This window comes from Garra rufa, chromosome 5 (assembly GCF_049309525.1).
Source record: "Garra rufa chromosome 5, GarRuf1.0, whole genome shotgun sequence".
NCBI lineage: Eukaryota > Metazoa > Chordata > Actinopteri > Cypriniformes > Cyprinidae > Garra > Garra rufa.
In genome coordinates this window covers 54,484,465-54,511,293 of record NC_133365.1, presented here as the reverse complement: position 1 = coordinate 54,511,293, position 26,829 = coordinate 54,484,465, and the positions used below count along the sequence as shown (strand labels likewise).

The following is a 26,829-nucleotide window of genomic DNA, read 5'->3' as shown; positions in this document are numbered from 1 at the left end:
AGACTAGGGGTTAAATGAGTTTAACTGTCATGAATATAATACATCAATAAAAATGTTGTACTAAAAAAGCTTTTATATATCATTTCTGTAAGTATCCTGTATTTTGAGTGTTTAGTGCTCAGTTGCAGGTCTTTCTGATCACAAGAAGTCGGACGGTCTAATTCAGTCTGGTCCTGTGAGAAGAGAAAGTCATTAAAGTCTTGTGGGAAATGCTGCAGGTCTTTCTGGGCCGCAGATGCTTCTGTTTTTATTCTCGACTGATGTTAATGACATTCAGGTGTTCACAGTAGGATCAGTCTCACACTGGTCTTCAAAATTATATATTATTTATTCGTCAGATACATTTCTATAAGACGCTTTTTTTTCTCAAATCCACTTTGCATTTTAGATATAAATATAACATCATGCCAGAAACATAATTTTTACTGAATAAATAATAAATAATAATTTTCCTTTAGCTTTATTTAGAAAAAAAATCTATAATATACAATCAGTATTATGCTTCTGACCAACAAGCTTTACATATAAAATAAAATAAAATGCAAAACTAAAAAAAGTAAAATTTAAAGTAAAGTAAAAAGCACTATTATGCTCTTCTCCTAAATACTAAAAATAAATAAATAAAAATAAACTGTACTATTACTATTAGTCTTGATCAACAAACTTAACCTAAATAAAATTAAATGAAAAAATAATAAAAATGAAACCTACTGTCACTTTTATGTTCCTGTTCAAGATTTCTAACCTAATTCAATAAAATACACAAAATAAAAATATAAAATTAGATCTACTATATTATGCTCTTGATAAAGGCTCTTCTCCTAAGTAAAATAAAATCTAATAAAATTTAAAAATAATAAATATAATTAAATCTAATATTACTATTATGTTCTTGATCAACAAACCTAACCTAAATAAAATAAAAATAATAATAAAATTAAACCTACTGTCATTTTTATGCTCTTGTTCAAGACTCCTAACCTAAATCAAAAATGCAAAAATAATACAAATAAATTCTACTATTATGTTCTTGGTCAGCAAACTTAACGTAAATAAAATTAAATGAAAAAATAATAAAAATTAAACCTACTGTCACTTTTATGCTCTTGTTCAAGACTCCTAACCTAAATCAAAAATGCAAAAAAAATAATAATAACATCTGTTATTACTATTATGTTCTTGATCAACAAATAAAATGCTCTTAATAAAGACTCTTCTCTAAATAAAATAAAATAATAAAAATAAAATCTGCTATCCCTTTTTTGCTCTTGATCAAGACACTTATCCTAAATAAAATAAAATAAACGCTTAAATTGCCCTAAAATAGACTTTAATTGTGTTTTTGTCTTTTAAATAAAACATTGCACAAAAAACAGAAGTGTTATGCTTTTATAGGCACATTCGTGTCTCAATGAGTCTCAGTGGTCTCAGCATCTTGGCAATAAACCCAATGCCATCAGAAACAGCAAGCGTAGCATTTGACCAATCACACGAGCACGGACAGATTTCATTAGAGATCAATTGCAGGCCGTTTGTATGTCGTAGGTCTGACCCAGCCGTTTCTATAAAAGCCTTTGGCCTTTTTTACTCAATGCATTTGTGGGCTAATCACATTAGCGTGCTAACTGGCTTCAGACGGCCAGATTCGATTACATGCCGCATCTAAAAGCGGCAGACTAATCGATCCAAACAGGTTTGTGCTGTGCGTTTTTCCGAGAGCGATCCGAGGACAGCGGCATTCCTTATTGAAGCTCAGTAAATAGATCCATCACCATTAGGATGACCGAAAAACACCAAAAACACTTTGCAGGATTCATGCCAGGATAAAAACTGCGGGGGAAAAAAAGCTAAATTTACACTTTTAACCCTCAAAATGCATTCTGGTGCAGTAAAAGAGATGATTTTATTCATTCATGATTTATGGTTTTGTTTTTGATCTTTTATTTTATTGTTTTTATTATTTAAATGTGACCTATATATGTTTTTATGAGCTTTTATGTTTGATTTTGATAGTTAATTTAATTAGATGTTTCTGAGATTTTGTTTTGTTTTTGGTGGTTTATTTTATTTATTTAATTTTTTTTATCTCTGGATGTTTTATGAGATTTTATGTTTTTGATATTTTATTTTACTTTAGTTATATTTAAAATAAATATTTTTAATGTAACCTATAAATGTTATGAGATTTTATGTATTTGTTTTTGACAGTTAATTTAATTTAATTAGATGTTTCTGAGATTATTTTGTTTTTGTTTTTGGTGGTTTATTTTATTTATTTATTTATTTTTATCTCTGGATGTTTTATGAGATTTTATGTTTTTGATATTTTATTTTACTTTAGTTCTATTTAAAATTTAATTTTTTAATGTAACCTATAAATGTTATGAGATTTCATGTATTTGTTTTTGACGGTTAATTTAATTTAATTAGATGTTTCTGAGATTTTTTTTTTGCTTTTGATATTTTATTTTATTTATATTTAAAATGTTATTTTTTAATGTAACCTATAAATGTTTTTATGAGATTTTATGTTTTTGTTTTTGATGGTAAATTTAATTTTATTTTATAAATTTGACCTGGTAGATGTTTCAGTGGTGGTTGTTTTTGGTGGTTTATTTTATTTTGTTTATTTTTTATTTTATTTTTTACCTGTGGATGTTTTTATGAGATTTTATGTTTTTGATATTTTATTTTATTTTTAAAATGTATTTTTTAAGGATTTATTTTATTTAGTTTATTTTGAAATGTAACCTGTAGATGTTTCTGTGAGATTTTTTGTTTGTTTGTTTTTGGTGGTTTATTTTATTTTATTTATTTAAAAAAAAAAAATTTTTACCTGTGGATGTTTTTATGAAATTTTGTGGTTTTTTTTAATGATTCATTTTATTTATTTTTTTAATTTTTTTTTATAAGTTTGACCTGTAGATTTTTCTGTGAGATTTTTGTTTGTTTATTTTATTTTATTTTAATATTAGGTGAATATAAAATGGCATTTGTTTATTTATTATACAACATTGCACAAACCTGAACATAGCATTAGCATTTATTTATCTGTCTATTTAATTTATTTTTAATATTTATACTATCTATTTTATATTAGATATATTTATTTATATTATGCAATTAAACAAACTTAAACATAAAATATTTATTATACACCACTGTACAAACTTAAACATAAAATAGCATTTATTTATCTGTTAATGTATTTATTTATTTATTTATCTATTTTACACAATTGAACAAGCTTAAACATAAAATAGCATTTATTTATTTTATTCATTTTATGCAATTAAACTAAATAATTATTCAGTTGTTTGTTATACACCATTGTACAAACTTGAACATAAAATAGCATTTATTATTTATTTATTTATTTATCTATTTATCTATCTAGATTTTTATTTTATGCGATTAAACAAAATTAAACATAAATATATTTATTTATTTTACACAATTGAACAAAAGCTAAACATAAAATAGTATTTGTTTATCTATCTATTTTATTTAAATAAACTTGAACATAAAATGTATTTATTTATTTATTATTTATCTATCTTTTTATGTTTATTTATATTATTCAATTAAACAAACTTAAAAATAAAATATGTAATTATTTATTTATTATACACCACTGTACAAACCTAATCATACAATAGCATTTATTTGTTATTTATTTATTTATTTATCTATTTTACACAATTGAACCAAACCTAAACATAAAATTGCATTTATCTGTATTTTTATGTATTTATTTTATTAAACACAATTGAACAAAATAGTTATTTATTTAATATACACAAGTGTACAAACTTGAACATAAAATATAATTTATTTATTCTCTGTCTATATATATATATATATATATATATTTTTTTTTTTTTTTTTCTTTTTTACACCAGTGTGCAAACTTGAGCATTGATTTATTCATGTATTTTAAACAACTGAACAAACTAAAAATATTTATTTATTTGTTTATGTACACCAGTGGTTCTCAACGGTTGTCCCGCGTGCATTTCAAAATAAAAGTCCGATATTGACACGCACGCATTTCAAAATAAAAGTCTGGTATAAGTAAAATAAGTTAAAAATTAAACTTTTGTTGTTTTTTTTGACCACACACTCCGCGACCCACTGAAAATGTTCGGTCGCGACCCACCAGTTGAGAAACACTGATGTACACTACCAGTCAAACGTTTGGACACAGAATGTAATATCAATATCAAAAAGCAGGTCAAATGAGTGACCAGTTCAAGTCTGCGCCGGCAGATGAATGCGGTATCTCAGAACCGGACTGTCCCACCCAAAACCGGACCTATGGCCACTCTAATCATGATCCGGATCTGAAGCAGCGCTATATTTAAAATCACTCGCCGCAGCCGCTCGAGTCAAGACACGCCGACCAGACCATAATTACTAGCCTGGCTTTGTGGTGGTGGTTTGTTTGATTGGACCCGACAACCACAGCTCAGCTCAGCTCTCTGTGTGTGTGTGTTTTAATGCCGTTGTCATCCATCTAAGTCACAGACAAACACTTACACACTCATTGCTGTCCATTACAGACCACGAGGACGGACAGCATTAAAGCGCTAAGTTAAATATTGACATTTTTTCTCTTTGTTAAGAGCTGCTGGGCTCCAGCGGATGATGGAGGGATGTTTCAGTGCAAACATCAGCTCTTCTCAACCACTTTTGCTTTAATAACGCTACTGATTAAAAGCATTGTTCTTCATGCAAAAGCAAATAAAATGTCTTTGAAATCAAACACTGAAGGGTAATAGTGTTAGAATGAACTGACACTGAACAAACTCAATAATGAGCAGTGTTTTCTTCATCAACTCTATTCGTAATTCATTTATACATTGATTTGAGTATTGATTTGTTTGGGAACCGCATTATTCTCAATGATGATTATGAATAGATTTCTATTATTGCAATGCAGTATTATTATTTTTTATGCACATTTCACTTCAAATTATGTATATATATTTATTTTATTTCGTAAATGTGGCCTATAGATGTTTTTACAAGATTGATTTATTTAGTTTTTTAATGGTTTATTTTGTTTATTTTTTTAAATGCGACCTGTAGATGTTATGAGGGTTTTTTTAATAAATGGTTTATTTTATTTTGTTTATTTTTTAAATGTGACCTGTAGATGTTATGAGTTTTTATGTTTTTGTTTTTGATAGTTTATTTATTTATTTTTATGTATTTTAAATGTGACCTGTAGATGTTGTTATGAGTTTTTATGTTTTTGTTTTTGATAGTTTATTTATTTATTTTTTTGTATTTTAAATGTGACCTGTAGATGTTTTTATGAGGTTTTGTTTTTATTTTTCATGGTTTATTTTATTTTTTTAAGTTTGTTTTTGAGTTTAAAAGATATTATAATCTTATGGTGTTTATTTTATTTTATTTTATTTTATTCTATTCTATTTTTATGTGTGTGTGTGTGTGTGTGTGTGTGTGTGTGTGTGTGTGTGTGTGTGTGTGTGTGTGTGTGTGTGTGTGTGTGTGTGTGTGTGTGTGTGTGTGTGTGTGTGTGTGTGTGTGTGTGTATATATTTGACCTGTAGATGATATGAGATGTTATGTTGTAGATTTTTTTATTTATTTGTTTTATTTTATTTAATTTTTTTTTTAAATGTATCCTGTAGTGTTTGTTTTATGAGATTTTATGTTTTTGTTTTTGGTGGTTTATTTTATTTATTTATTTTTTTTTGTAAGTTTGTTTTCTTGAGATTTTATGTTTCTGCTTTAGGTGGTTTATTTTATTTTTATGGTATAGTATTTCTTTTTATTATTTATTTATTTTTTAATTTGATGTTTTTATAAGTTTTTATGTTTTGGTTTTTAATATTTTATTATTATTGTATTTATTTATTTATTTTTTATTTATTTTTTATTTTTTTATGAAATTTTATGTTTTCGATGTTTATTTTATTTTATTTTATTTTATTTTAAATGCGACCTGTAGATGTTTTTATGAGATTTTGTTTTGATATTTTATTTTGTGGCCTGTACATATTTTATGAGATGACTTATTTTATTTTATTTAATTTTTTAAGTTCGTTTCTGATGAGATTTTGATGTTTTTATTTTTTAAATGTGACCTGTAGATGTTTTATGACATTTTGTTTTTGATTGTTTATTTATGTATTATTTTTTTTTATAATTTTTTTGTGACCTGTAGATGTTTTTGTTTTGCTATTGATGGACAGATTAGCTGAAATAGTTTGTGAATGATCAGATTCTCAGACTCTGGTCTGAATGAGTTGTATGTCTATCTCATGTAATAATAATAACAGTAAGAGCTCTAGAGCTGTTCACAGTGCTAAAGCTCGCTCTGATGTTGTTGTCGATGTATGTGAGGTGCATTAGTTCAGGATCCAGTCCTTTATTTGTCCTTTGGCAGCTTTTCCACTGGCAGGAGAAGCTTTATTTGCCTTGAAATATTCACAGTCGCTGCCAGCATCACACAGATGCCGCTCTGGGACGACTGACCCCAGCGCTGCCCGCTAGAAACACGAGTGTGTTCACAACAAAAACGCCCTTGAAAATTGATTCTGGGCAGAAGTGTTTCACATGAGTTCAGATGGATGATTTCTTATTCTCAATGCACTCATGGACCCGGTGGTTTCTTCATGTATTGGATGAGAGATCAGTGATCATCGTGGCTTCTGCTGCGTCTAATATAGCCTGAACTGAAGCCACATGAACGCAGATGCTGAACAAACCTCAGTTTCTAGATTTAGCTCTAGAGCTGCTCTCTGAATGAACTCTGAAGATGGAAAAACTGACTTGTGCTCTTCTGAAACAAGTTATTCTGGGACTTTCTGAACTTTTTGCAGGTGCGAGAGCTGCAGACGCGTCTCCAGAGCATTCAGCCCGGCGGTCCGTCCAGTCCTGGGCGTCTGACGCCGGCGGGACGTCCCATCAACCCCAGCACCGGAGAACTCAGCACCAGCAGCAGCAGCAACGACATCCCCGTCGCCAAAGTACTTCATAGCATTTTGTTAAAGCCTTTTATTTTATTATTTTTTTTTTTTATTTATATATATTTTTTTTATTCTAATTTTACTTTATCAACAGCATTAATTGTAATAGTAGAATTTTTTTTTTTTTTTTTAATTTTTTTTTTTTTTTTTTTAATTTAGGATAATAGTGAAATTAGGTTTTATTTAATTCATTTATTGATTTATTTTCATTTTTATTTTATTCTTTATTCATTAATTTTATTTTTCCATTTTTTTTATTTAGTTGTCTTTATTAACAGCATAAATAGTAATAGTAGATTTTATTGTATTATTATTATTTTATTTTATTTTGTTTTATTTAGGATAATAGTGATATTAGATTTGATTTTATTTTAAAATATTTTGTTATTTATATTATTTTATTTTTATATAATTTATTTATTACTTTTTTGGAGTAAGTGTCTTTATCCACAGCATTAATAGTAATAGTAAATTTTATTTTATTATTTTTTATTATCATTTTATTTTATGTAGATAATGGTGATATTAGATTTTTTTAAACATTTATTTATTTTCATTTAATTTCATTATTTATTTATTAATTTAAATTTTCCCTTTATTTTATTTAGTTGTTTCTTTATTAACAGCATTAATAGTAAATGTAGATTTTGCTGTATTTTTCTTTTATTTAGGATAATAGTGATATTAGATTTTATTTTATTTTAAAACCTTTATTTATTTTTATTTATTTTAATTCTTTATTTATTAATTTTATTTTACCCTTTATTTTATGCAGTTGTGTTTTTATTAACAGCATAAATAGTAATAGTAGATTTTATTGAATTATTTTTTTATTTTATTTTATTTTATTTAGGATAATAGTGATATTAGATTTTATTTCATTTAATTTGAACACATTTATTTATCTTTATCAACAGAATTAATAGTAATAGTAGATTTTATTGTATTATTTTTAAGTTGTCTTTTTATTTTATTTAGATAATAGTGAAATAAGATTTTTTTAAACATTTATTTATTTTCATTTATTTCCATTATTTATTTATTTATTAATTTTAATTTTCCCTTTATTTTATTTAGTTGTTTCTTTATTAACAGCATTAATAGTAAATGTAGATTTTGATGTATTTTTCTTTTATTTAGGATAATAGTGATATTAGATTTTATTTTATTTTAAAACCTTTATTTATTTATTTTCATTTATTTTTAATTCTTTATTTATTAATTTTATTTTACCCTTTATTTTATGCAGTTGTGTTTTTATTAACAGCATTAATAGCAATAGTAGATTTTATTCTATTAATTTAAATTTTTTTAATTGTCTTTTTATTTTATTTAGGATAATAGTGAAATTAGGTTTTATTTAATACATTTATTGATTTATTTTCATTTTTATTTTATTCTTTATTCATTCATTTTATTTTTCCATTTTTTTTATTTAGTTGTGTCTTTATTAACAGCATAAATAGTAATAGTAGATTTTATTGTATTATTATTTTATTTTATTTTGTTTTATTTAGGATAATAGTGATATTAGATTTGACTTTATTTTAAAATATTTTGTTATATTATTTTATTTTTATATAATTTATTTATTACTTTATTTTGTTTGTAGTAAGTGTCTTTATCCACAGCATTAATAGTAATAGTAAATTTTATTTTATAATTTTTTATTATCATTTTATTTTATGTAGATAATAGTGATATTAGATTTTATTTTAAGTACACTTATTTATTTAATCTTTATTTATTAATTATTAATCTTTATTTATTAATTTAATTTTTCCCTTTTTTATTTAGTTGTAAGTGTCTTTATCAAAAACATTAATAGTAATAGAAGATTTTATTGTTTTATTTTAATTTTTAATTTTATTTAGGATAATAGTGATATTAGATTTTATTTTGTTTTTAATTTATATTTTATTGTATTTATTCTAATTTTAATTTTATTTTTCCATTTTATTTTATTTAGTTGTAAGTGTCTTTATCAAAAACATTAATAGTAATATTAAATTTTATTGTATTATTTTTAATTTTTAAATTTTATTTAGGATAATAGTGATATTAGATTTTATTTTAAGTACACTTATTTATTTTCATTTATATTCATTTTTTAATTATTAATTTAATTTTTCCCTTGTTTATTTAGTTATAAGTGTCTTTATCAAAAGCATTAATAGTAATATTAGATTTTGTTGTACTATTTTTTATTTTCTTTTAATTTATTTAGCACAATAGTCATATTAGATTTAATTTAAGTAATTTGTTTATTTTCATTTATTTTAATTCTTTATTAATTAAATTTTTTCCGTTTTATTCAGTTGTGTCTCTAACAGCATCAATACTAATAGTAGATTTTATTGCATCATTATTTATTTTATGTACAAAAATATTGATATCAAATTTTATTTTATTTTAATACATTTATTTGTTTTCAATTTTATGCTTTATTTATTAATTTTATATTTACATTTTATTTAATTTAGTTGTAAGTGTCTTTATCAACAACATTAATAGTAATAGTGGATTTTATTGTATTTTATTTTTATTATTATTATTTTTATTTAGGATAATAGTAATACAGCTCAAGTCCTTCACTTTCGTTATTTGAAATCAGGGTCAGAAATGCAAAAAAAATTATCTTATGTGTTCCACAGAAGAAAATCTCATACAGGTTTATATAAAATGTGTTTTATATTTCTTTAAACACCGTGTTTGTTTGTCGCAGGTGGCAGAGCGAGTGAAGCTGTCGAAAACACGATCAGAATCTCTGCCAGCGGAGAGATCCGTCCTCGGATCCGAAATCAGCAGCATTGGGGTGAGACAGACAGAAAAACACATCGAATGTGTTCAGATTAGAAAATCTTACATATTAGAGTCTCTCTCTCTCTCTCTCTCTCTCTCTCTCTCTCTCTCTCCCTCTCCCTCTCCCTCTCTCTCTCTCTCTCTCTCTCTCTCTCCCTCTCCCTCTCCCTCTCCCTCTCCCTCTCTCTCTCTCTCTCTCTGCACTGATCCAGTGTCAGAATCTGATCCATGAGGGAGAGAGAGAGAGACAGGTCACCTTCTCCTCTACTGTCTCTCTCTCTCTGTCTGTGTCTCTGGCTGTAGTGCTAATAATCAGAGCCAAAGCGTTTAATATTCCATTATTGTGTTCCCGCACGAGTGCCAGGATCAGCAGAACAGGTTCAGGCTTCATTCAGCTGATCTTATGATCATGTTTAGATGTTATGATATCAGAGAAATGACGCATAATGCGACCGCATCTTCAGTGTGTGAACACAGCAGTTAATGCTTACGAAAGAATAGACCAATTAGAGTTTAGTCTAAGACATTATTTAGTATGCAAATGTTGTGATGTCATCACCATTGGTTAATTTTATTCACTTTTTTATTTTATTAATTTATTTTGTTTTATTTTAATTAAGATTAAAAATCTTGATCAAGATCATAATAGTCATAAAATAATTTATTATATTATTTTTTTTACCTAAAAGGTGAAATGTGTGACCATTTAGATTTTCTTACATTTTATTTTATTTTTATTTTTTACATTTTATTTTATCTAGATTTAATTGTCTTGACCAAACAGTAATAATCATGATAGTAGATTTTATATGATTTTTTTTTTTTTTTTTTTTTGTAATTTAATTTAATTTAATTTATTTTACTTTATTGGGGGAGTTTTATTTTATTTTATTATATTTATATAGTGTTTTTTTAATTGACTTGTAGATTTTTTTTAATGATATTTTATTTTATTGTATTTATTTATTTATTTGTTTGTGCAGAAATTGACTGATCACAAAAATAAAATATCCAATAATGCATTATTTAGTATGCAAATGTTGTGATGATGTCATCACCATTGTTTAATTTTATTCATTTTATTTTATTTTGTTTATTTTGTTTATTTTTATTAAGGTTAAATGTCTTGATTAAGATCATAATTGTGATAGAATAATTTAACTTTTTATTTGTATTTAAATGTGTGACTATTTAGATGCTTTATACATATATTTTATGTATTTTATTGTTTATTTTTTGTTTCTCATTTTATTTAGGCTAAGTGTCTTGATCAAGAGTAATAGTAGATTTAATTATATTTTATTTTTATTTTTTAAATGATATTTTTAAGTGTAATAGTGATAGAAGAATGTATTTAATTTTTAATTTTGGTGATGTGTGAGACATTTAAGTTTAGTGTCTTGATCAAGTGTAATAGATTTTATTATATTTAATTTTTATTTTTTTTAATGTTAATAGAATTTAATTTTTCATTTTGTTTAATCTAAAAGATGATGTGTGAGGTTTTATATATTTTATAATTTTATTTTATTGTTTATATATGTTTTTATTGTAATAATAATTATTATAATTTGTCTTTTGTTAATTTGTTATTGTTTATATATATGCCATCTTCACAGACTAAATGCAGAAATTGATTGATAGAAAGAAACAACCAATCACGAGTAAGAGCGGTGTTGAATTGTGATGTTGTGGAGGTTTAGTGTCATCTCTGTGTGTCTCTGCAGGTGTCCAGTAATGTGGCTGAACATCTGGCTCATTCCCTTCAGGACTGCTCCAACATCCAGGAGATCTTCCAGACGCTCTACTCACACGGATCCGCCATCTCTGAGAGCAAGATCCGCGAGTTTGAGGTGGAGACGGAGAGACTCAACAGGTTAGAAAACACAGACATCAAGATCTGCTATTAAACTGTAGGATACACTCAAATCACAGGGACTCATGCTAGTGGCTTAAAATATTATATATTTTATATCTAAAAATAAACTTGATAAAATATATTATATATATATATAAATAAACTTTATAATATATATATATATATATATATATATATATATATATATATATATATATTTTTTTTTTTTTTTTTTTTTTTTTTTTTTTCAGGTTTTTGTTACCTGAAATAAAAAAAACAATTAGATTAAAAACATTTAATTTATATTTATTTAATTTCCACTTTTCGTTGAATACAATTACTAAAACTCAAAATAAAATGAAAACAAACTTAAGTTATATAGAAATAAAAAAAACTAATAAAGACCAAAGCACTAAATTACTAAAACTTAAATGTAATTAAAAAAGAAATTTAGTTTGAAGTAAGAAAATGACTAAAATGTTAGGCTAAAATGTTAAAAAGTACAAAGCTTAAATTGAAATTAAAAAATATTAAAAAACAAAAGCCAATAAAAGTTATATAAAAAATACAAATATTTTTAAAATGTAAATTAAATTAAATATAAGTTGAAGTACTAAAATGAACAAAACAAACTAAAATAAAAATAAATGAAAGATAAATAATAAAAAGCAGTGATAAAAATGACATATAACAAAAATACTTAAACAAAAAAATTTAACAAAAACATTAATTTTTAAGTAAAAAATAAGTTGAAATAATAAAATGACAATCTCAGAATGAAATTAAAATAAGCTAAATAGAAATATTAAAAAAAAACAAAAGCCAATAAAAAATTATAAAAACAAAAAAATATTTTTTAAATGTAAATGATATAAAATTAAGTAAAAGTTTAAGTACTAAAATGGCTAAAAACAAACCAAAATAAAAATAAACAAAAGAGAAATAATAAAAAGCAGTGATAAAAATACTGAAACTTAAAAAAAATAAGTTGAAATAATAAAAAGACAATCTCAAACTGGAATTAAAATAATCTAAATAGAAATATTTAAAAACAAAATAGAGATGGCAAAACAACAAAAAATCTAAAATTTTGACAAAATAAATCAAATGAAATAAGTTAAGTTTTAGGTACTAAAGTCACAAAATCAAACTTAAATAAAAATAAGCTAAAGAGAAATAATACAAAAAACTTAAACTAATAAAAATGACACAACGAAAAAAAGAACATAAAATTAATGAAAATATAAAAGCTAACTCAAAATGTTAAAACATACTGCTTTATACAGGAAATACCACATTTGTCCAGCTCAAGCATCCCCTATACTGAGTAGTGAACACTGCGTAGGGACCCTGTGAATTGCACAAATCTGATCATGTTTGGCATTGTTTGTTAATGTCATCTTTTACTGTGTTTCAGTCGTATCGAGCACCTGAAGTCTCAGAACGATCTGCTGACCATCACACTGGAGGAGTGTAAGAGTAACGCTGAGCGGATGAGTATGCTGGTGGGAAAATATGAGTCCAACGCTACTGCACTCAGACTGGCTCTGCAGTACAGGTACACACACACACAAACACGTGCTCAACATTTTTCTACACACTATGCGTTATACGTAAATACACAATTATATGTTGTTTTTGAGCAAATCTTGTATGCAATAAAAACACATCAAACTAACGTATAGTTAATACACCATTTGTGACCCTGGACCACAAAACCAGTCATAAGGTTAAACTTGACAAAACTGAGATTTATACATCATATGAAAGCTCAATAAATAAGCTTTCCATTGATGTATGGTTTGTTAGGATAGGACAATATTTGGCCGAGATGCATCTATTTGAAATCAGAAATCTGAGGATGCAAAAAAATCAAAAAGACTGAGAAAATCACCTTTAAAGTTGTCCAAATTAGGTTTTTAACAATGCATATTACAAATCAAAAATTACATTTTGATATGTTTACAGTAGGAATTTTACAAAAAATCTTCATGGAACATGATCTTTACTTAATTTCTTAATGATTTTTGGCATAAAAGAAAAATCAAAAATTTTGACCCATACAATGTATTTTTGGCTATTGCTACAAATATACCCCAGCGACTTAAGACTGGTTTTGTGGTCCAGGGTCACATTTATTAAACCTGCTACTAACAATTACATAACTCAAAAAAGGTTAAAAAAGAGAGGTAAACAATTAAAATACAGTAATTTCAACCTTTTAATTGTTCCTTGAGTGAAAAGTTGTTAATGGTTAATAAAGTTTGTACTTTAAATAAAAAAAAAAAGGTATTTGACAACCTCTTAAGCATTTATCGTTATATTTACATATTTTCATCTGCATACAAGTTGGTGAGGGTCGGTGAGATGAAGTCTCTCGTTTGTCTCCTGTTTTGTCGATAAATGCACAAGCGCTTCAGGAGTGTCTTCCATTCAAAGCTGCAAGAGTGAAATAAAGATTAATTTATTTTGTTTTATTTTTATTAAGATTAAAAGTCTTGATCAAGATCATAATAGTCATAAAAAAAAATTTATTTTATTTTTACCTAAAAGGTGAAATGTGTGACCATTTAGATTTTCTTACATTTTATTTTATTTTTATTTTTTACATTTTATTTTATCTAGATTTAATTGTCTTGACCAAACAGTAATAATCATGATAGTAGATTTTATATATATATATATTTTTTTTGTAATTTAATTTATTTTACTTTATTGGGGGGTTTTTATTTTATTTTATTTTTTATATTTTATTTATATAAAGGTGAATATATTATATAGAGGTGAAGTCTCTCGTTTGTCTCCTGTTTTGTCGATAAATGCACAAGCGCTTCAGGAGTGTCTTCCATTCAAAGCTGCAAGAGTAAAATAAAGATTAATTTATTTTGTTTTATTTTTATTAAGATTAAAAGTCTTGATCAAGATCATAATAGTCATAAAAAAAAAATTTTTTTTTTTTACCTAAAAGGTGAAATGTGTGACCATTTAGATTTTCTTACATTTTATTTTATTTTTATTTTTTACATTTTATTTTATCTAGATTTTATTGTCTTGACCAAACAGTAATAATCATGATAGTAGATTTTATATTATTTTTATTTTTTTTGTAATTTAATTTAATTTATTTTACTTTATTGGGGGGGTTTTATTTTATTTAATTTTTTATATTTTATTTATATAAAGGTGAGTATATTATATAGAGGTGAAGTCTCTCGTTTGTCTCCTGTTTTGTCGATAAATGCACAAGCGCTTCAGGAGTGTCTTCCATTCAAAGCTGCAAGAGTAAAATAAAGATTAATTTATTTTGTTTTATTTTTATTAAGATTAAAAGTCTTGATCAAGATCATAATAGTCATAAATTTTTTTTTTTTTTTTACCTAAAAGGTGAAATGTGTGACCATTTAGATTTTCTTACATTTTATTTTATTTTTATTTTTTACATTTTATTTTATCTAGATTTAATTGTCTTGACCAAACAGTAATAATCATGATAGTAGATTTTATATTATTTTTATTTTTTTTGTAATTTAATTTAATTTATTTTACTTTATTGGGGGGTTTTTTATTTTATTTAATTTTTTATATTTTATTTATATAAAGGTGAGTATATTATATAGAGGTGAAGTCTCTCGTTTGTCTCCTGTTTTGTCGATAAATGCACAAGCGCTTCAGGAGTGTCTTCCATTCAGAGCTGCAAGAGTAAAATAAAGATGCTTTTGTTATTTATAGGCTACACATAACGAATATTGTAAAATAGCGATAGCTAAAAAGGCAAGAAAAGCTTAAGCATCAGAAATTATGTTAGCGTCTTAGGGCAGTTCGCACAATACGTGGCAACACGAATCTATTCATTTTCAAAGAGAAAGACGTGATGAACACGGATTTCCTCATGTGAAGCACTGCAACATGTCAACGATTAATTAAAAGCGATTCTGTTCACAATAAATCTAAAAAAAAAAAAAACATAAAGCTTGTTAAAGGGATAGTTCACCCAAAAATGAAAATGTGATGTTTATCTGCTTACCCCCAGGGCATCCAAGATGTAGGTGACTTTGTTTCCTCAGAAAAACACAAACGAAGATTTTCAACTCAAACCGGTGCAGTCTGTCAGCCAAATAATGGCAGTGGATGGGCACCAGACCTTTAAAAGTAAATAAAAACATGCACAGACAAATCCAAATTACACCCTGCGGCTCGTGGTGATACATTGATGTCCTAAGACTCGAAACGATCGTTTTTGCGAGAAACTGAACAGTATTTATATCCTGCTCCTGCTCGTCCATCTGTCCAGAGCAGGAGTTTGCAAGAATAATGGCTCATGAAGTGATGCATGCAGCAATGTTTATTTAATGTTTATTTTGTGTTGGACACACTGTGTTGGATGTTTTCTTTTTAACACACATTTAAGACAAAATAACACAAAATGTGCAAAAATAGACATAACACAAACAATGTGTTAAAGGGGTCATCGGGTGCAAAACTAACTTTTCCATGTTGTTTGAACATTAATGTGTGTTGGTAGTTTGTGCACACAACCACCCTGATAAAAATCCATCCACTGGTATTTTTTTAATCTTTAAAAGTAATATCCCCTTTTTAATATCGGCTCATTCTCAGCTTCTTGTTGTTGTGACTAGGGATGCACCGATCCGACTTTTTCAGTCCCAATACCGATACCGATGCCTGGGCTTTGTATATCTGTCGATACCCGATACCGATCCGATACCATTGTTGAATTAATAATAAACTGCATACCTTCCACCTTATACCTTCCTTCCACCATGTAGAAGAAACTACAGGCACCAAACTTTCCTAACTAAGACAAAACAGATGCAATGAATTGCATACCTATTTATTTGTTATTTAAAGAACAATTCTGCATTCAAATCGAAAATAGAATGTAATCAAACTTCTTAAAATTAGGGCTGGTCCGAATACCATTTTTTGAGCTTCGGAGGGAGGGGCTGAACATATTCTTCCCTCTAATAAAGGCAGGAATGTCTTTCTGTTTGCATCTTTATTATGTCGAGAACAGTTCATCCAGTCGATTTTTGCTGTGGACCCAAGGAAGTGCAGTGTTGGATTTTGGTGCAATATAGACACATAACATGTTCAGAATTAATACATTTTAATAGAACATTGCAAGTTGGAAGCGGCGCGCCTCACGCAGGCAGAGCTTGCTTTGAGAACGGACATCGCGCTAGTGATACAAAACACACAGGTCAGTTAAGAGCAATACTTTTAATAAGGTAGCCTAACATTTTTAAACAAACAAATCACTCCCAAATCAGAAATTAGCAGCACATTAATTACTGACACCGTAAAGGGTAGGCTATTTAAATAAAAGAAGAACGAAAAAATGTTGCGGTGTTTAGGCTATATATAAATAAATTTATATCTAAATTAGGCCTATTTATAAATAAATAAATATATATATACATTATATATAACGTTTGTGTAAACCTATATATGAAATACATATGTATATTATTTTGAAACCCAAAATAAATTAGGCTCAAACATTATTAACAAACGTGCGTGTTTATTTGAGCACTTCCGTCAGTGAACAAACAGCCTACAAAATGCTAAAATAAATCAAAGAAATAATACATTTAAATATGAAACTAGCCTAAATAAGAGTGTTAAATAATAGGCTATTAAACAAACATTCGTTGCAAAAATTCCTAACAACCTCGACAGCTCATCAGAATTACTGGCAGAGTCCGACTGGAACCGGTCTTGTTTCTCTTTCTCTTCCCCATTACACAGCTGCTGTTTTTAATAGCAATGTGATTACCTTTATTTTCCTTTATTTAGGTTATAAAGTAAATTTAGAAATATATTTGGAACACTTTTTATTTGTTAAATTCAAGTTTTTGTTTTTTAAAGTAATGACTGAACGGCCAGCGTAAAAAAACAATTTAGGCTTCTCAAGTCATCACGATTTAAATTAAGATCCATAGATATTAAAAACTTAAAGCATATCACAATATTAGTTTAATCGTTTAACCTAGACAAATGTGTGCTATTAGGTGCATATCCAATCGTTTGTGCAGATAGTAAAGCTGAAGCACGCTTGGCAGGACATGAAAGCGCTGGTGCGATGTGAAACTTCATTTTTACTCATAAAGGTAAGACTAATATATCATCCGGAACTGTAAATAAATAATTTAAATAATTCAAATCGAAAACAAAACTCTTTCATTAGCTATAAACTATAAAGATGCATTTAGGCATTAAAGGCGCGCGTGAGCAGATGGCGTCCTACTATCATGTACCAGCGTCAACTTCATCTTTGTATCAAATACTAGTTTATTAATAAATAATTCGAATATCTCCTTACTTTTTCCCCACGACACATTCATGGTAATTATTTTTGCTGGGGCTTTGGGGTTTAGCCTACTGCATGCATTTGAACTCGGAGGCGCGGTTGTCATTGCGACAGCACAGCCCTAGTTTTGCTTTCACCATTCATTTCTTTCACCAAGTGAGCTCGACTGTACTTTATTAATCTCAAAATTTTAAATCGAATGCCAACCCACCGAACGAATATTTGAATAATCTGGTCCAGCCCTACTTAAAATAAATTTAAATAAATAAAATGTAGTAGAAATGAAAAAAAAAAAAAAAACAGCTATTTTTTCAATATCGGGGTCGATATCCGATCCTAATATCGGATCGGTGCAACCCTAGTTGTGACGAAATACATTTGATTGACATGAGCGTCTTACCTTAGCCCCGCCCTCACCGAGCTGAAACAGTCCCAAAACGATCATCGTGTGACTCGGGTGCAGAGGAAGACTCTAATTGAGCGATTGAGGTGTTCTGTTGTTGGATGTAGTAATGAACACAGCCGTCGTCATTTACTGAAGATGCAGAGGAATGTGCTTAATAATGTGTTTATAAGCAAGTTTCACCGCTAAATGCAGCTAAAGTAAACAATATATGTCTTGTAATGCTAGAGAGGGGCGGGGCGAGCAGAGCTCTTTGGCATTTAAAGGGGCCATGTCTTAAAACTGTTGAGAATTTTTAATCAAAGTATGCACAGATAATGTACTCACCCCCTTGTCGTCCAAGATGTTCATGTCTTTCTTTCCTCAGTCATAAAGAAATTGTTTTTTTTGAGGAAAACATTTCAGGATTTCTCTCTTTATAATGGATATGGATGGCGCCCCGAAATTTGAACTTCTGAAATGCAGTTTAAATGCAGCTTCATGCAGATCCCAGTCGAGGAGGAAGGGTCTTATCTAGCGAAACGATCAGTTATTTTCTAAACAAATTGACCGTTTATATACTTTTTAACCTCAAATGCTCGTCTTAGCATTGTTGTTATGAAAGTGAACTAATCCTTTAAGATCCTAAAGAATCATATGAACTTGTGGAAAATGGGCATCCAATGACCCCTTTAAAAATTAACACTTCCTTTTTGAGTGTGTACAAACTCTCTAAAAAAAATCATTAAAAGCTGTGACTCACCTTAGTTCATCGCGATCTCACAAAGTTCCATTAAAATCAACGAAGCTCTCTAATGTTGCTCTGCACAATCAATCTCTTATTCACACTCTCTCTACACTGACTTGTTTATGAAAGGATTCGATGTCTGTGATGCATTACTTAAATTAGGGCTGCTCGATTTAGGCAAAAATCATAATCACGATTATTTTTGGTCAATATTGTAATCACGGTTATTTAAACGATTACGACAGGGTCCAAAACTTTATATAATGATTAATTTAAAGATAAAAAAGATACAAATAAAAAAAACTGAATACTTTTATGCAAGCCTAAAGTAGTCTCATAACACTACAGAAATTTAATGTAATTATTTGAATGTGAAATTCACTGTAATCGTTAAACATGCTTTGTTTCTTATCAAAACTACAAACGTCCTTCATTTAAGAGCAATGAGTGAATTTTCTCTGTATTTTTACGTTTTATTATATTAATCACAGAGACGGCAGAAGGAATATTATTTGTTGCTTCAAGTGCCACACGGATCCAATATACTGTTATTTTTGCGTGTATTTGAGCGTTTAACTTTACATGTCCGTGTTCTGCTCTATCTCTGAGCGTATACACAGAACAGTGCATGTTTTCTTACATGCTTTTAAAAACACAAAATCAAAGAAACATTAATAAATCAAGCACGTCCCGTTTTATTAAAGTTACAAATTAGGCTTTTATGGAGGAGCGCAAGCGCACCACTGGAAAGAGGGCAGAGTGGGGCACAATAATCGTTTCATTTCGATTACTGCATTTTCATGATCGTTTGAAGCAGAAATCGAAACCGAAACCGAATTTCGATTAATTGCACAGCCCTAACTTAAATAGATTATTTATTAGAGCCCTGTTTACAGTCAGAGCCTAAACACGTTTGCATTTACATTGGGTACAGAAGACACTTGTTAAAGGGATAGTTCGAGCATTTAAGACATGAAGTTGTATGCAATCCTTATCAGCACTATAGTGTATACACACTGACCCACACTGCGTTCACCTCCCTGGTCAGAGTTCTGGCCGCTGGAAGTTTTTCAAGAAAGTAGTCACGGTTAGTTTCCGGGGCCTCAAAACTGTGCGTTTTTACGTGAAAAAAATATATGCGTTTCAAAGCTTGATTAATTTACATCACAAAAAACACTCAAAAATCACAAAAATCATACCTCAGTTTTAATCGGCACTATTTTCTTTCCGTTTCCATCAATCCGCGCTGCTGTCAGTTCGCACGTTCCGATCAGCTGTTGATAGCGCGACTCACTGACAACATGTCTGACTACGAAACTTCTGATGATGAAACCAATTTTAGCACAATGTCAGACAGAACAGACGATATATTTTTTTTTATATTAGACCTCGTTTCACGTGATTTCCACAAGAGTCTAAACATCAGATTGTTTACTGTACAGTTTAGACATGGGATCTCCAGTCCTCGTGAGCTACTGTCTTGCTGGTTTTAGTTTTTCTCTGATGCAACACACCTGACTCAAATCAACGGGTAATTAACAGGCTTGTACAGAATGTCTCATTTGAGAAAGGTGTCCTGTCATAGGAAAACATCGAGCTGCAGGAATGTAGCTCACGATGACCCGAGTTGGAGATACCTGGTTTAGACCTACCTGTATGTGACTTCAAGCACACTTATAAACACGATGATACCGACACACGTTCCGCATAGTTACAGACAATAACAAATATAGCAAAGCATCATATTTTGTTGTGTTATATAGATTCAATTAAATTCATTAGTTATGACATTTGCCGATTTTCTCACCACATAGACAGTCGATTATTGTCGATGCTATCACTGCCCCGGTTAGAATATTCTCAATGTGACCTTAGCCTAAAAACCGACGTTAGCTTCAAAATAAACCTGTCGTATGCGACATAAAGTTAGTAAATAGAGCTTACCCGTGGTACTGGTACAGCAGAACTCTTTAAAATCCGTTTTTTTATTTTTCCTCCTTGGTTGGGGATGTAATCGTCTTCGCTGAAGTGAGCACTGCACACACGAAAATCCTTGATACTGGATATTTTAGCTCACGCAGAGTAGCCGATGGCAACCAGCCAAAGCTGTCTCATAACTATATCAGAAACAGGAAAACGATGGAATCTGAACGGCGATCCCTGCACATTCTTGTGGTCACAACCTGGGAATTTACAAGTTCGCACCACTGTTAATTTTCTACTTTTTACGTCGTTGTCATTTGAGTGTGTAATGGAACAGCTGATCGGAACGTGCGAACTGACAGCAGCGCGGATTGATGGAAACGGAAAGAATATAGTGCCGATTAAAACTGAGGTATGATTTTTGTCAGGAGTGTTTTTTGTGATGTAAATTAATCAAGCTTTGAAACGCATATATTTTTTTCACGTAAAAACGCACAGTTTTGAGGCCCCGGAAACTAACCGTGACTACTTTCTTGAAAAACTTCCAGCGGCCAGAACTCTGACCAGGGAGGTGAACGCAGTGTGGGTCAGTGTGTATACACTATAGTGCTGATAAGGATTGCATACAACTTCATGTCTTAAATGCTCGAACTAACCCTTTAAAACCTCAGGAAAGACCGTTTTCGTTTTCATTCAGATGGTTAATCGCTTTCAGTGTCATTATTTGATAAAAGCATCAGAAGTGGTCTGACCTACGGCTGAGAAATGAAAATCTCTATGTCTGTCACTCACACAAACTCAGGGCTCATTTGTATTCCTGCTGTAGAGATTTAATCCCTATTCCCTAACATGCTGTGATGCAGATTTAGACTCAGTTCTGCTTTATAATACACACCTTTCAGCATCCAGGCAATTCCTGATCAATTAGATTAGAATAAAAATTGACATTAAAGGTGCCATAGAATGCATTGATACAGTATTTTGAATTGTTCCCTGATATCTACATAGAAGGCTTATAAAATGGTTTTACAAGTCCATTTACAACCCTAGGATTTGTCCCTAGAATGAAATGGTCTATTATTACCTTATTTGGAGGGTTCATGAATAATAATGAGGAGCTCCGCTCTGATTGGCTGATTCACAGAGCAGCTCACTCTCACACAGCAGGAAGGAAACAAATGGAGGAAAAAATATATTTAATTACAGAGCTTGAGCTGCTATTAATATGCGGGGAGATACTTCACGTTATCAATAATAATAGTTGTAAAATTGATTGTGAATATGCACATCAGGCTGCATTTGTTTGATCAAAACTAACAGGTTAAATATTACAATTTAAACCAACTGTTTCTATTTGAATATCTCTTAAAATGTAATTTATTTCTGTGATCAACGCTGAATTTTCAGCGTCACATGATCCTTCAGAAATCATTCTAATATATTGATTTGCTGCTCAATAAACATGTCTGATTGATCGATATGATGAGAGTATTGCAACTTTCTTATTTCGTGATATAGTCATTTTATTTCACAATAACAATTTCTATCATGATAGAGTAAATTTGCGTTACTTTATCTTTGTTATTAATAATAAGAACATAGATGCAAGTAACAAACTAAAGGGCAAATACAAGACAACAAAGACACAAATGAAATAAATAGGACCCTACAATGTTTTATTTCTTCCAAATTCATTTTATTTTTCTGGATTCCGTTTTCCCATTTTTATTTTTTTCTAGACTCTGTTTTAACGGTTACATTTAAAAAATATTAACCAAAAAGCATGTCTAATATTATGAAAAGTACACGATTTAACAGCAATTTCTTAAAAGTTTAACAAAAATGCCATTTTAAGGCCTTATAAAATACTTATTTTTTTTTCTCCAATTCAGTTTTATTTTGATCAAATTCTGGGAATCTGTTTTCTATTTTCTGCTAATGTTGTTTTTTCATGCACCTGTCAAGTTTGAGATTTTGGGCTTTTTGGTTTTTCTTAAAGTGTTTTTTCAGACTAGTGGAACACACATAAAAGTCACTGTTTTATAGCACTTAATCTATTTGTGTCAATAGATTTCAATTATAATCCATATTTTTTAAAGGCTGTTTTCTCAAAATTATTTTTTTCTCCTACACTGAGCCTTAAATCTCCACTTCAGTAGCACTTAAACACACCAGTCTTTACATTTTTATTCCTGTCTATATCTTGAAGTTTTTACAGAGGGATTTGTTCATATATAATTTGCTTGATTTTATACATCTTACCCCCACCCCCCCAAAAAAAAAAATTTGTGACAAAATGAAATACCCAATCTCCATTACGGACTTTAATATGTCAAAAACAATTTTGAAACTGACTTCATCCAGTGTTTAGATGTTTGTACTAGAAATGCATGCAAATTAGCACCTATTTCATTAAATAATGCCTCATTTGCATATTAAAACCTAACATTTTAGAAAACGTGTAATACAAAAATGTCTGAAATTATCAGTGAAAGTAAGGTGATAACTATTAGTTATTTTTTCCCGATTCACCTGCAGTGTCTTGCCCTAACATATACTCACATAGCTGTTTTAAATTGTAATAATAATTCATAATATTAGTGTTTTTGCTTCATTTACTGGATGAGCAGAAGAGATGTCTTTCAGGAGCATGTAGTGTATGAGTTTGCTGGTGTGTTGGTTTTCCAGCTGGAGGAGGAGGAGGGTTTGATTGAATTCGGTCCCCAGTGATCATGATGTCATCTGACTGTCATTACATGAGGCCAGTCAAACGCTCATAAAGACGGCGCCGAGAGCGTAAAACACCACTATTAATCACACTGACAGCCCTCACACACGAGCAAATCAACACCATAAACACGTGATCATGCATGTGTTTCACCATTTCTTTTTTTATTATGCAATTATATTTTCATATTTAGATGACCAAAGACTGTTGAGCATGGCACGTAATTCTAATGTCTGATATATCTATTTCTGCATTTATCTTCAACAATATTAATATCCCCAACAAATATATCACAAGTCAATGTAATCTATATATGACAGCCGACTAGGAAATAAGAATGATTTTTGACAGTTTCAGAGACAGGTCAAGTTATGATAGAAAAATATAATATACATGAAAATAAACATTTATTTCTTTGTAATAACGTGCACTGATAACTCACAATAATATTTTTTCCAGAGTTACATTTTTTTTTTTTTTTATATTTAAAAACTTAAAGTGTACTTAACATAAGTTCTCAAATCTTAAGTGAATCTTCCAAATTCCTTTTTTTTTTTTTTTTTTAGTTCCAACTTATCTCGAGTTTGTCTTTTTGGGTCTCGAACTTTTTCCTTTATTTCTCAAAGCTTTATTTTACTAAATCTTTTTAAATTATCATTTTTTTTAGTTCAAAAATTTCCTAAGTACGTCTTTTCAGGTCCCAAATATTTTCGTAAGATTTGAGCATTTAAAAAAAATGTTTGTAAGAAAACATTTGAGACTGTAAAAGATGTACTTTAAAAAAACAAAAATAATAATACACACACACGTGTGTGTGTGTGTGTGTGTGTGTGTGTGTGTGTGTGTGTGTGTGTGTGTGTGTGTGTGTGTGTGTGTGTGTGTGTGTGTGTATATATTTGAAAACTTAATTGTACTTAAAGGTTGTATCAGCGATTTCTAGCCTGAAACATAAAGTGTCAAATTCAGCTGAAGAAAGCTCAGCTGAAATTGACACTTTATGTTTTAGGCTAGAAATCGCTGATACAACCTTTAATATAAGTTCTTAAGTGAATCTTCCAAATTATTATTTTTTTTTAGTTAAAATTTTTCTCAAGAAAGTCTTTTCGGGTTTTAAACATTTTTATTTTAGTTCTCTAATCTTTACTTATGTATATCTTTCAAATTAGATTTTCTTTTTTAATTCAAAATTTTCCTAAGGACAACTTTTTAGGTCCCAAATATTTTCTTAAGATTTGAGAATTTAAAAATATGTTTTTAAGAAAATATTTGAGACCTTAAAAGATTGAGTAACAATATTTGAAAACTTAAATGTACTTAACATAAGTTCTTAAATCTTAAGTGAATCTTCAGAAAAAACAATTTAGTTCCTATTTTTCTCAAGTACAGCTTTTCTGGTCTCAAACATTTTCTTTTAGTTCTCAAATCTTTACTTAAGTACATATTTTTCATTATATTTTCTTTTTTAGTTCAAAATTTTCTTAAGTATGTCTTTTCAGGTCCCAAATATTTTCTGAAGATTTTAGAATTTAAAAAAAATGTTTTAATTGAATTTTTTAGTTTAAAAGATGTTCTTTAAAAAAATATTAAAATATTTGAAAACTTATAATGTACTTCTTCTTTTTTTTTTTTCAACTTTTCTCAAGTATGTCTTTTCGGCTCTCAAACATTTTCTTTTAGTTCTCAAATCTTTTCTTAAGTACATCTACATTTTAGTTCAAAGTATTCAGGTCTTTTCAGGTCCCAAATATTTTCTTAAGATTTGAGAATTAAAAAAAATTTTTTTATTTAATTTTAAAATTTAAAAGATAAAAAAACTATTAATATATAGTTCAAAACTTAAATGTACTTAAAATAAGTTCTCAAATCTTAAGTGAATCTTCCAAAATTCTTTTTTTTATTTATGTATTTTTAATTAATGTTAAAGTAACAGTGTTTCAGTTTTAGTTGATGATGATAACCCTGCTTTAAAGCTGGTGTTTGATGTGCAAAAATACCTTGACTTTTCCAGTTCATACTTTTCTTCTACTTTAAGTAACACTCACTGAATAATGAACTCTTTGACCCAACCTTTTAGATTCATTCTTGTTTGTTTGTACCTGCGTTATAATCAGAGGCCGATGAAACGAGTGCATTCCAGCATCACGTCCAGGCCTGTTTGTGGCTTTTGTTTCCCGTTAAATATTTTCCATCAGGGTTTCAGAAGCTGATGAAGGATCTGCGCTGGCCTCTACATTCCTCTGGAGTGTGTTTTCATGATTGTTCTTGTGTGTGTGTTGCAGTGAGCAGTGTATCGAGGCGTATGAGCTGCTGCTGGCGCTGGCCGAAAGTGAACAGAGTCTGGTTTTGGGTCAGTTCAGAGCCGCTGGAGTCAGTACTGTGGGTAAGAGACAAACACACATCCTTAAATCAGGACGTCCCATAGACTTTTCTTGTTTATATATACAGTTATAAATACATAATGCAGGAACTCCAAAACCTTTTCATCAGCAGAACTTCTTTGTGCTCAAATAAGTTCTTAAAGACCCACTGAAATGGCAAATTAATATTTCAATAATTTAACACATTTCCATGTTAACAGTTATGTGATGTCTGTTAATGGTCAAATAAAATACATTTTTAAATTATAGTACAAATCAACAAGTACAAAAATATACATATGCTCATCAAGGCTGCATTTACTTGATCAAAAATACACATACATGTATATTTTTTTCTACTTGTTTATTTGTACTTTGTTTTAAAAATATATATTTTTTTTTGGACAGTTAATGGTAAAATAAGTTAAAATATATTTTTAAAATATATAAAAATTAAACAAGTACAAATTATATTATATTACTATATATTCATTATATATTCATTATTTATATATATATATATATATATATATATATATATATATATATATATATATATATATATTATATTTGTTCATCAAGGCTGCATTTACTTGATCAAAAATACACATATATATGTGTATATATTTTTTTTCTACTTTTTTGTTTTGTACTATATTTAAAAAATATATTTTATTCTATTTTATTTGACAGTTAATTG

At 28.7% G+C, this 26,829-nt stretch overlaps 1 protein-coding gene across 1 annotated transcript in view; it reads left to right on the top strand.

The window, feature by feature from the left end:
* Positions 1-26,829, top strand: part of mcc (MCC regulator of WNT signaling pathway) — a 115,417-nt gene that overhangs the window by 62,095 nt on the left and 26,493 nt on the right. The window contains exons 8-12 of the mRNA XM_073840151.1: positions 6,854-7,000; positions 9,726-9,815; positions 11,530-11,678; positions 13,078-13,218; positions 26,052-26,152. Coding sequence (XP_073696252.1) covers positions 6,854-7,000; positions 9,726-9,815; positions 11,530-11,678; positions 13,078-13,218; positions 26,052-26,152 — 628 coding nt within the window. The remainder of the gene's footprint in view (positions 1-6,853; positions 7,001-9,725; positions 9,816-11,529; positions 11,679-13,077; positions 13,219-26,051; positions 26,153-26,829) is intronic.